The 12418-nt window shown below is 41.8% G+C and overlaps 1 protein-coding gene across 1 annotated transcript in view; it reads right to left on the minus strand.

Moving 5' to 3' along the window:
* The window catches only part of LOC136866855 (dynein axonemal heavy chain 1-like), a 197192-nt gene that overhangs the window by 38124 nt on the left and 146650 nt on the right, over nucleotides 1-12418 (minus strand). Inside the window, exon 18 of the mRNA XM_068226866.1 lies at nucleotides 2476-2586. Coding sequence (XP_068082967.1) covers nucleotides 2476-2586 — 111 coding nt within the window. The remainder of the gene's footprint in view (nucleotides 1-2475; nucleotides 2587-12418) is intronic.

A 12418-nucleotide genomic window follows, 5' to 3' on the forward strand; every position in this document is an offset into this window, starting at 1 on the left:
TGAGATACAAGTAATAATCCCTGACCAGACCGGAATCGATCCCGGGACCTCCCTAGACTGCGGTGGTAATGTTTGGTAAAATATTTGTTGTAAAATTATACTCTAAACACTCGCTTCTTTTTGTCTGTTTTATGCCTCAGGTCAGGGATATTAATCATTTATAATTAAAAAACCTAACCTGGCCGAGAATCGAACCGGAAGCCGCCGGGTGACAGGCGGACGCTTTGCCCCCTACACCGCGGGGTTGGACTGATTGAAGTTGATATTGGCGAATATGTAAACGTATACTGTCGGATTATTATTACCACTACTATTATCGTCATCATTATCATCATCGTCGTCAAAATAGATCTACAACATTAACAATAACGATGATAAAATCTCGAAACAATATTTAATGTTTGCTGGCTAAATAATCATCTTGTATTCATCGTATTACGAGTTACCAAGGGACGAACGTGGAACTATAATTCCAAGCAGTTCCGATAATACTTGTTAGATGGCGTTAGTGCATAAATGGAGTCGACACTGAAGTCGAGAGTGTCGGTTCCAGAGGTAGCAGTCTCGACTCTTCGCGACTCCGTTCGCAGCCCATCCCTACTTCTCACAGCACACTATGTGTTATTTCGTCTGCTAATTCAGTCAACCTGTACGATGACGTCAGACCAATGAGATCGCGTACTTGCGTGACGTGACATTTTCGTAGATTTTTATCATGTTTGGAGTTATTATTTGTACATTCTGATCACATTTTTGAATTCTGCATGAAATTTTGAATCAGATTAGCATATTTTTAATTAAAACCCCGGATCATGCATGTTCCCTATTGTCTGCAGTGTGTTCAGATGAATCTACGTAACTAGCGACTGTGTTAAGATATTTTTAATGTGAAATAGGGATGGTCCGCCTCTGTGGTGTAGTTGTTAGCATGATTAGCTGCCACCCCCGGAAGTCCGGGTTCGATTCCCGGCTCTGCCACGAAATTTGAAAAGTGGTACGAGGGCTGGAACGGGGTCCACTCAGCCTCGGGAGGTCAACTGAGTAGAGGTGGGTTCGATTCCCACCTCAGCCATCCTGGAAGTGGTTTTCCGCGGTTTCCCCACTTCTCCTCCAGGCAAATGCCTGGATGGTACCTAACTTAAGGCCACGGCCGATTCCTTCCCTCTTCCTTGCCTATCCCTTCCAATCTTCCCACCCATCCCCCGCCAAAGCCCCTGTTCAGCATAGCAGGTGAGGCCGCCTGGCCGAGGTACTGGTCATCCTCACCAGTTGTATCCCCCGACCCAGAGTCTGAAGCTCCAGGACACTACCCTTGAGGCGATAGAGCTGGGATCCCTCGCTGAGTCCGAGGAAAAAACCGAACCTGGAGGGTAAGCAGATTAAGAAGACGAAGAAGAAGAAATAGGGATTCAGCTAGATTGGTATCTTTCTTTCTGAATATGCTTACCCTCCAGGGTTGGTTTTCCCCTCGGATTCAGCCAGGGTACAACTGTGGAGAATGACCAGTACCTACCTTGCCCAGGCGGCCTCACCTGCTATGCTGAACAAGGGCCTTGGTGGGGGATGGGAAGATTGGGAGAGATGGACAAGGAAGAGGGAAGGAAGCCTACAATGAATAGCTAAATCATGTTCCTAATCTTTACTCCGTATCTCAAGTTACCAAAGGCTAACCTACTGGGCGATATAATGCAAATATGCAAACTTATATCCTCATCCCGAGATGGTGCAGCTGCTTTCGGGAAAACCCTCATTGCAGGTGAGCTGCATGTAACATTTCAATCACATATCAGCCTTCCGGACATTCTAAAATTTCTGGCGGTACCGGGAATCGAACCCAGGCTTCCAAGAATGGGAGTTAGTAACACTACCCATTACGTTACAGAAGTGCTGTAATGGACGCGCCCAACTAAATATAGAAGAAGGAGAAAACGAAGAATGTCATTGTGTGACAAACTAAACGAATGGCATTTCGAAACAAATACGTTACGGACATACACTCGCGTGTTTCATGTTATGGTCATCATTTACGTAGCTGTTGTAATAGTACTTAATGATTGGCGCATTTCTTCCGACTGCTCGGCAAGTCGCAGTTATGGATCGTGACGTCACAGTGGAGACTCGAGTACTTCGCGCGGGTTACTCGGCGAGGCTTGGACTCGCCAGACTCGATTCTCGCGAGTCCAAGCGTCACTCGCGCACATCACTACTGCTCGGTCTCTAGGTTACACTTCCTTCACACATTTTGTAACGCTGATTTCCGTAAGGCTAATATTGATAAAAATTCAACCTGATATAAATTAACTTATTTCATTGATATGCATTAGTATTTCTCTGCTAATTTCCTCAAGTTTGTGGCATAATGAATATAGAAACGTTTTAATTTTTGACATAGTATTTCACTAGTAATATTCTTGTATGTATGTATTTACTAAAACTGAAACAGAATGTGGATAACTAGCTATCAAGTGAACTTACCTGGAACATCTTCAAGCCTCTGATTAACGCATGCATTACTTATGGATTTTTCTAAAATCCCATAATCAATGGTCTCCTCTACCATGCGTGGGAACAAATCAGACACAATACCTAGAAAGAAAAAGGATAAATTATATCATTGAAATTTAATTTCCAGATTTAAGAAGGTACTCAGATTTCAATCTACCAAGTGAGTTGGCTGTCTGGTACGGGCCGTGAAGCAGTAAGCATGAATTCTGGAAATAGAGAATCCGAATCCCACCGTCCCCACCCCTAAATGGTGGTTTTCTGTGCTTTCCCATTTCCACACCAGGCAAACAGTAGGATTAATATAGATCGCGGCCGATTCTTTCTAAGTCCTAACCCGTTCCTCTCCTACTGTCGCCGAAAACCTACCTGAGTTAATGCGTCGTTAAACTAGTAGATGAAAAAGCATGACGTATGACAGCAGTTCTTTTTAACCCTCTTGTGCGCACTAAACTCGTGTGTAGTCCCTAACATGTGTTCTATTCAGTGCGTATTACCTTAAAGAATGCATGCAAGATAAGACTCCACACTTCACTTTACATCTCATGTATTTTGTTTCTACTTCCACCCATATCCAAGAGATGGAAGCAAGAAAAGTAATTGTGGTAGTTTCCGGAACTGTTATTTTCCTTGTCTCGGACACGCTGTGTAATCGAAGGGTAAAATATATATTTATCATAGAAATACGTGTTCTTTCACTGATACTACTATTTACCTCGTGCATACAATAAATTACACTGAGTAGCCAAAAGTCACGGGAAGGGGTGTCCCATTAGAAAACGTGCCGTGTATTACCCCTGAGCGTTGCAGCTAGCTGCGGCGTAGCTGAGCAGTCTGGCACAGATACCAATGTCTTGAAGACGGCAACACATCGCGAGTTAACCGACTTTGAACGTGGGATGATCATCGGCGCACGGCGCATGGGTCAGAGCACTGCGGAGATTACACGTGAATTCGAGTTTCCGAGGTCAACAGTGTCGAGGGTGTATCTTCAACACCGCAGAGAGAATGTTACCACCCGCGTAAACCGCTGCACGGGAAGACCACAGGTGATTAACGAACGAACGGATATCACGTCGTCTTCGCAGAACCATACTGGGCGCTCGACGGGCTACTGTAGGTCAGATCACCGCCCAGTTAAATGTTGGGAGTCAGAAACCTATTTCTACCAAGACTGTAAGAAGGCAAATGCGCTGCATAGGCGTCACCAGCCAACGACCAACTCGTGTCCCTTTGCTGACATCTTGACACAAAGCTCAACGACGTGCATTGGCCCGTGAACATCGCCAATGGACCATGGAACAGTGGCGGCGTGTGATATGGTTCGATGATTCCCGGTTCCAGTTGTATCGAGCTGATGGGCGCGTGAGAGTGTGGCGTATGCCCCATGAAGCTATGGATCCTGCGTGTCAACAAAGTTGTGTCCAGGTGGGAGGTGGTTCAGTTCTTGTCTGGATGGCGTTCTCATGGTCGCAATTAGGCCGCGTTGTCCGGCTGCAGGGAGCGCTGACAGGTGCAAGTTATGTGGACATTCTTTCAGACAATCTGCATCCCTTTCTGGCCTTAGAGTACCCTGATGGAAATGCCGTGTTTCAACACAATGAGCCATGTCACCGCTCTGTGCTGGCACACGGGTGGTTGGAAGAGCACTCCAGTGAAGTTACGACTATGAATTGGCCCTCCAGATCCCTCGATCTTAATCCAATCGAGCATTTATGGGATGCTGTCGACGCTGGTGTATGCTCCACGAACCCCGCACCAACTACACAAGGCCAATTGCGGGTAGCAGTGCAAGATGTGTGGGTCCAGATCCTTCCAGAACGATTCCAATACCTTGTAGAGTCGATGCCTCGCCGTACTGCTATCGTTTTTAGGGCTCACGCAGGAGCAACGCGTTATTAACATCACATTCAGTGTCTTCCCATGACGTTTGGACACTCAGTGTACATTATTTTCTCGAAAATTGAAAGGGCCCTGAGACCTATCTGTGTCGGTGGAACGTAAATCAAGTAGCGAAAACAAACAGGAAAATGTCAAACGCAGGAAGCGTCCAGCTCCCAAAAATGATGTATTACCATCAAAATTTAGTAAAAGTTCCGATTCAGATAACGATGAACATTCCATATCTTCATACGTCAGCCACAAACGAGAAAGTAGTACAAGTCTCGTTTCTATATCAAGGAAAGGCTACGAGTATCTCTGTTAAATCTAAAAATATACGAATGAGAAAATTAAATATCAAATTATAGAAAACAATCTGTAAATTGAGAAGTAGGATACGGGTAATGAAACCGGGAAAAAAATGTTTTAAGGTATCTGCACTTGACCAAAACGCAAACCAAATTGAAAAGAATGCTAAAATTGGTTATTTAGGAGCTTTATTCCTCTTAGAACAAATTTAATTTTACGGGAAGAAAAAAGAGAAATACGGTGAAACGACGCTAAATATTTGCGTCCGCTGGCATATGAAAGCAGTTACCAGTTACAGATTTCTGTGATCCTTGCACTGCCTAACTCTACCGTATCAGAAGACGCTAAAAACTTACATAGGATTTTCTAATGGCGAAACAGGCATAACATCGCTCACCAAACAGCGGCTTCAATACGAATGTCAAAACATCAGATGTACGGAGGGAAAAATTGGATCGCTGATAATTGCTGAAAGGGCGATTAAACCCAAAGTACCGACCTCGATAGCTGTAGTTGCTTAAGTGCGGCCAGTATCCAGTAATCGGGAGATACTGGGTTCGAACCCCAGTGTTGGCAGCCTTGAAGATGGTTCTCCATGGTTTCCCATTTTCACACCAGGTAAATGCTGGGGCTGTACCTTACTTAAGGCCACGGCCGCTTCCTTCCAATTCCTAGGCCTTTCCTATCCCATCGTCGCCATAAGACCTATCTGTGTCGCTGCGACGTAAAGCAAATAGCAAAAAAGAAAACCGAAGTTATTTATGACCGCGATTTCGATCCGTATATCGGATATTCTAAGGCACAATTAAAGGAATCGATAAGAAGTGACAAACTCGCTATCAAATTTCTCTGCTTCTTTCGTGAATTACTTATTTCGTTTAATCATAGTATAAGAAATAAGTTGTAGAAAATAAGTCAAACAATTGCTCTTGGTTTATCTTTTATCTCATATGTGTTTGCTGTCTTCTGTAATTATTAGTTTTAATGAATTTGTATAGTTTTTCATATTCAACCGTATTGGAATGAGCGGGCGAGACAGCTCAGTAAAGAGAACTCTAGTGGCGGTAGTCGGAAGTATCTCAAGGCCGAGTCTAGTGTGCTCTATTTCCCGGCCTTTAATATCTCGTAGGCAACGCCCGTACTAAACTGAGACATGTTGGCAGTGGCGCACTTGGCGGCCACACCTTAAACATCATGCGGGGGAGAATGAAACTACAAAAGAAGCATGTTAAAATAATGGATAGAAATAATGAAACTAAATTATTTTTGCCGTGTTCTACTACGAACGTTGAATGTTAATATTGACAGAAATATTGAAACTCAATAATGATTTCGTTTGGTCCGAATTATTGGCTGAATGGACAGCGTTCAGGCCTTCGGTTCAGAAAGTCCCGGATTAGTTTCCCGGCTGGATCGCGTCTAATTAATTCTTCCGGCTCTGAGACTGGGTGTTTGTGTTTGTTCCAACACGTTTCTCTTCATATTCAGACAACACACTACACTTCCAACCACCACAGAAACATGCAATAGCGATTACTAGACCTCGGATTTTTAGGTGCTAAAATGTTATTTTAGCTGCCTGAAATAGACTCTCATATAGGTTCTAGAATATTTTTACGCAGCTTCAGTTTTACTATTTTAACAGACATCAAGTTAAAACTGTTGTATGTCCGGCGCTCCCTTTCTCGCTCCGCCAGCCAGCTGTACGCGCGCCTGTGTATCATTCTGCTAGCTTCGACGCGCAGCCCTCAGTGCGCGTGCCTGACCATCGAGTGTACTACAAATAGGAGCTCCCTACCTGCTCAATGGCCCACTTGCCCCGGTGTCCAGCTCCAGAATACACCCTACGTCGAGCACGGAGGCTACTCCTCTTGAAAATGTGCTTCGACCAGGTGGACTGAATTTCTGGCAGTACGAGGTTTCACCTCTGGTCACCGCTCCCTTACCTGTTTCCGCTGCCCATGTTCCGTAATTCTTTTACAAGCCATTTTCATTCCCTAATATATGCAAGCTCCCTTAGTTTCGCTAGGTGGAATTTCTTCAATCAATTGAACTTGCTTTTTAGGAATTCAGGCACTTCAACAAACAAGGACTCTCAAAGACATTCATGTTAGTGTGCCAGATAGTTCTCGACTATCAACGTGTCAATTCACAAAGACTATCTTTTCAAGATAGAAGTGTATCTAAAGACTGTAAACCTGTACATATTGTATAAAGACAGACTTTTCTCAAGATTCAATATTCCTTTTTGCTTCAAAATAAATTTCAGTTATTTGTGTAAATATTATAAAGTGAAGCAATAAAAGTTGTGTTTTGTAAACTTCAACCTTGGTTACAACACAAACCGTGTTTATTTTGCTAAATAGATACCAACTCGTTAGGGGGAAATATAAAACAAGTTTCATTCACCACTTTGTTGTAAACGTCACAGAATATAATTTTACCATCCGATGTGAAATGGGGAAACTCCTGTCACCATTTTTAATTAAAGACGACTTGGAACCTGACACTTTCAGCATAATTCACAATTCATAGTGTACAGTGCATTATTACACTCAGTTTCAAGGCCGTCCCGCTAGGTTCGCTGGGAATCAATGTCTTGCAATATCTCGCAAAGTGGCACGTATTTTCTATACCGCAAGTGTATTTGATGGTACATAGATTGTTGTCCATGAAAAATCTAATTTTTTACCACATCCTTTTCTATGTCAAGCCTTCAATTACAGATCCTACGTGTCCACTGACTCATATAAATACACTCGCACATTTATATTATACAAAGAAACTAATATTGTCGTCAACTTTCATGAAATTATACAGACTTCATACAAAAACAACGAACCCACATTTCCAACATGCCCGGCTACTCGATTCGCTATCTTGGAACGATCGGGAGTAGCATTAAGGTCTGAGGATTGGAGTCGGTTAGGTGAGTATGGCCAACAACAATAGAGTGAAGCTACTGAGAGAGAAAGATAAGGAAGAAGTTCAGTGCTAGGCTCAAACACCTCATTGATAAGCCATTATATTCAAATAGGAATTTCTGTGTCAGTTTGGAATAAGACGAATATAAATAATATATTATTAAACAGTTCCTTGAAAATAAATCAGTGAAGAGTCACTAAGTCAGAAATCTCTGGACTTCAGTTTAGGCCTACTCTTGTGGAAGGATATAGCATACCAGACAAATTTGAGTAACTGAGTTCTGGTCATGCTTACTAAGGGAGATGTTCAATAAATTTCCAATGTCATTGAAATCATTTAAGAAAAGGCTAGGAAAACAACAGATAGGGAATCTGCCACTTGGGCGAATGCCCTAAATGCAGATCAGTATTGATTGATTGATTAGAATTTTAGCCATGTCTGGTTAATTCCTCTGAGGTTTTGTATTTGTCTCAATACATACCTCTTCATAATAGCCACATGACACACTAACAACTACCACAATCACGCACCAGTGAATACCGGTACATCTCTTAACATGGGGTTGGCATCAGGAAGGGCATCTAGCCAAAAAGAAAGTCAAAAAATAGTGCCAATTCTGCATATGCCCTACAGTTTACACCCTTGACCTCACCTTGGTCTGGGAAATGAAATGGAATGATAACAATAATCATCATCATCATCATCATCATCATCATCATCATCATACAGGTAGCAGGTAGGGACCCTCTTCAGAGACAGCCCTACCCAGGGAGTGGCAACCCTGCCTATGTGAGTCCCAGGGCACACTGATCCGATGTGTAACATCTGGTATGGGTCCCAGCTCAGGGTTACGAGTGAAGAACTCAACAGCATCTACGGTGGAGAAGGTGGACTTCGGTACGGTGGAGATGGCGGAAGAGGCAACCGTGGACTCAGGGATTAATATGTGTACAATTTAGAGACCCAGCGACCACTGGTATAAGAGGTCCCCCTCTATGAAGGCCAACAGCCTCCTAGGAGGGTGGATTAGAGTTGGAGAAAAGGGCACCCTCTTGTCCTTGGGGTGAGAAATCACCCCTAAAGACGGATGAACTTATTGGAAGTCAACAAGATAGGATGCGGAAGGCAAGGGGAAACCACTGCATTAAAGACTCTTGTAGTATCCCTAGTCCCACTGGATAAAATCCATGTATATGGCTGTTCCTGAGAAGAAATTCAATTCCAGAGTAATACGCCCACATTTGAATCTCCAGGTGGGCGCTGTATCAGAAGAACCATGCAATGTGAAGATTGAGTGGAATGGGAAGAAGAAGACATCTGAACTGTTGAGGATTGGTATTTGGAATGTCAGAATGATAAATGAGAAAGCTAAACTAGAGAATGTGAAGAAGGAAATGGAGAAATATAACATCAATATTTTAGGATTATGTGAAGTGCAATGGGAAGGAGAAAGAGAGCTTGTATCTAGAGATTACAAGATGATTTATTTTGCATGTCCTGTCTGGTATAATTCAACATATGCCAAACAGGTGGATATAGCTCTCGATGAAACTTGCAGAATTATAACAGGTTGTTTGAAATCCACTCCAGTTGAATGGCTCTACCACCTTGCAGGAATAGCACCTCCTTCTGTTCGAAGAGAAGTAGTTGCGAACAAGGAAAGAAAGACAGTGGAACAGGAAAGGACCCATCCTCTATATGGGCATGAACCTCATCTGCAACGTTTAAAGTCAAGGAAGAGTTTTCTCAGAACTTCAAAGGAACTTAGAACTACTACTGAAAAAGCCAGGTTGCAATTATGGAGGGCTACATCCTACCTTCCTCCTGGCTGGATAAGATTTTCTGAAACTCTACCTCCTGGCTACGATGAAGAATGGATGACCTGGAAGTCCCTGAATAGACTGAGATCTGGAGTTGGCAGATCCAAGGTTAATTTGGCAAGATGGGGCTACATAGATCAAGAAAAAATCCAATGTGACTGCGGAGAAGACCAGACCATCCAACATATGCTCTAGTGTCATCTATGTCCAGCCTCCTGCACAGAAGATGAACTATATCAAGCATCAAAAAATGCATTGGAAGTGGCCAAGTTTTGGGCAAATGTAATATAGTAATTATAACTGTGTACAACATGTATGTTTCTGATATGAGAATAATAATATGATGATTTATAAGAGAGGAGAACACAGGCAAGGAGGAGTAGGACTATTGTATGGAGAAGTTCTAGATAGAAGTATAATTAAGGTGATACCTGTAAGTGACAAGGTACTGGCAATCAAGATACAGAGTGATCCTTTTGATACACTGATCATTCAAGTGTATATGCCTACAATGGATGCGGACAAGGAAGAGGTAAACCAGATTTGTGAGCAGATAGAGGAGGTGTTTGAGGAGAATGGAAAAGGTTCAGTAAGAATGGGAGATTGGAATAGTGTAGTGGGAAGTGGAAGACAGAGTAATGTGGTCGGAGATTATGGATTAGAGAGAAGAAACAAAAGAGGATAAAAGCTATTTAATTTCTGCTAGAGTCTTGATCGTTGGATTGCTAACACCTGGTTTAAGAATCGTAAACGGAGGCTGTATACATGGAGGAGACGTGGTGATACAGTCATATATCAGATAGATTTTTATTATACTCAATCAAAGGTTCAAAAACAGCATCAAAATTGCTAAAACACTCCCTGGGGCTGATGCAAATACAGATCACAACTTGCTACTGGCAGATTTAAGAACACGACTGAAACATGTCAGAAATAAACACCCTGGAAGGAAGTGGGACATAACAAAACTGAAGAATGAAAATGTTGGGTCTTATATAAGAAGGACTGAAGAAAAGTTGGAAAACTCGAGAATGAGTATGGATGTATCACAGGAATTTTTTACCATCAGGACTGCAATAGTAAAAACCTTAGAGGAAGAAGTAGGTAAAGTTAGAAGGAAGAGAAATAAAAAGGAATGGATAACGGAGGAGGTGTTAAATAAAATGAATGCAGGAAATGGAAAAATGACTCCTCAGACGAAGGAAAAATACAATACAGAAAACTAAACAATGAGCTGAGTTGGATAACTGATGAGGCCAGGGAAGAATGGATGAAAAACCAATGTGAAGAAATAGAAAAGTTGAAAAAGGAGGGAAAACAGAAGAGATGTATTGAACAGCAGGAAGCTTGATGAGGAGAAATCCAAGGAAGATAAGCAAGCAAGGAATAATGAACAAACACGGAAAGATGACATCAAGTTAAGAAGAAAGTAAGGAGAAGTGGACGGAATAAAAGATCTACACGATCATCAAGCTGATCATGGAACAATGATACTGGAGAATGAGCAGGATTATGACGAAGAATCCAGAGAACCAAGGATAGAAAAATGGGAAGTGGAGAAGGCAATTCAGGACCTAAAGGAAAGGAAAGTGATGGGCTGTGACCAGACACCATCTGAAGCATTAAAGGCTTTAGGGAATGGAGGAATAGTTAGACTGACCAATCTGGTGAACGCAATATATGATACAGGCATTTGGCCAGATCTTCTTAGGAGCATTATCGTTCTCTTAACAAATAAATGTAATGCCAAACAATGTAAAGACTATAGGACACTTAGTTTTATATGTCCTGTTACTAAGGCAGATAGTGCTGAGAAGAACAGAAAAGAAAATACAGGAGAATGTGGGAGATGACCAGTTTGGTTTTTGAAATGAAAAAGGAACCAGAGATGCAATTGGCTGCCTAAGGATGATTGCATAAAGGACATTAGAAATGAATAGGGAAATGTATATATGTTTCATTGATTGGGAGAAAGCAATTACAGAGTGAACTGATGCACTGAGATAAGGATTCTGAAAGATATTGATTACTGGTATCTTAAACTTTGTAAACCCAACCCAATTGCTCACAGTAGAACTGCTCTGCACATTGATACAAATTAAGAATGAGAAACTTACATGAAACTCTGCCTAACACAGAGCATAACCAATTGTCTTTGACAAAATACTGATTAAAGTTCTTTCCCATGAAGTAACCACTACATTCACTTCTCAGGATTATGCAAAAAGTGACATTTTTCACTGCAATACATTTCCAAATTGGTCATTTAGTGGGTTTTCAAGAATTTGGTTGCAGATATCAACATCACTGGACCTGAGTTGCCATCAGCTCATATGGTCCTACTCATCAACTTTTGTATGCTATGTCAATTTGGTGAACATGTGTAGTGTCACGGTCCCCTTTACTATGAGTCTTGTAATAAACAATATGTAAATTACGGTATAGTCCCTAGTAGTTGTAGTTAAGCAGGCCAATTCAAAACAACACTTCAACTAATGTGGAAGCGAATCTCAAAAATCAATCCAAGGTCAAATGTGCCCAGGAGTAAGCAGAGCCCAGGGAAGCGTAAAGTACTCGAATATTTACACAGTTCGAAGGCCGTGTTTAAGTCACCACAGATCCCAATACATTAACAAAGCAACGTGTAAGGAGTATTTTGGGCCATAACCCTAGAGGAAATCCGCAGTAGGTACATGTAAGATAATAAAGAGGAAGGGATCATATAAGAAAGAACTCCCCAAACAACAGGTTTTGAAAATAACAAATATATTGAACAATATCAAAGGTAATGACAGATATTTCCACAGGAACAGATAAAATGTATCATCTTCGGGTACATACAAGTATGAGTTATGTGCAAATCACACAAGTTATTATTATTATCGCAGGTGCATACAGATGCTGGAAAAAGGGAGAATACACTACTTTTTACAGTTATCTTTGGTATGAATAGCTAAAATTTACAGATATCTATCATTGCC

The sequence above is a fragment of the Anabrus simplex genome, chromosome 3 (assembly GCF_040414725.1).
Source record: "Anabrus simplex isolate iqAnaSimp1 chromosome 3, ASM4041472v1, whole genome shotgun sequence".
NCBI lineage: Eukaryota > Metazoa > Arthropoda > Insecta > Orthoptera > Tettigoniidae > Anabrus > Anabrus simplex.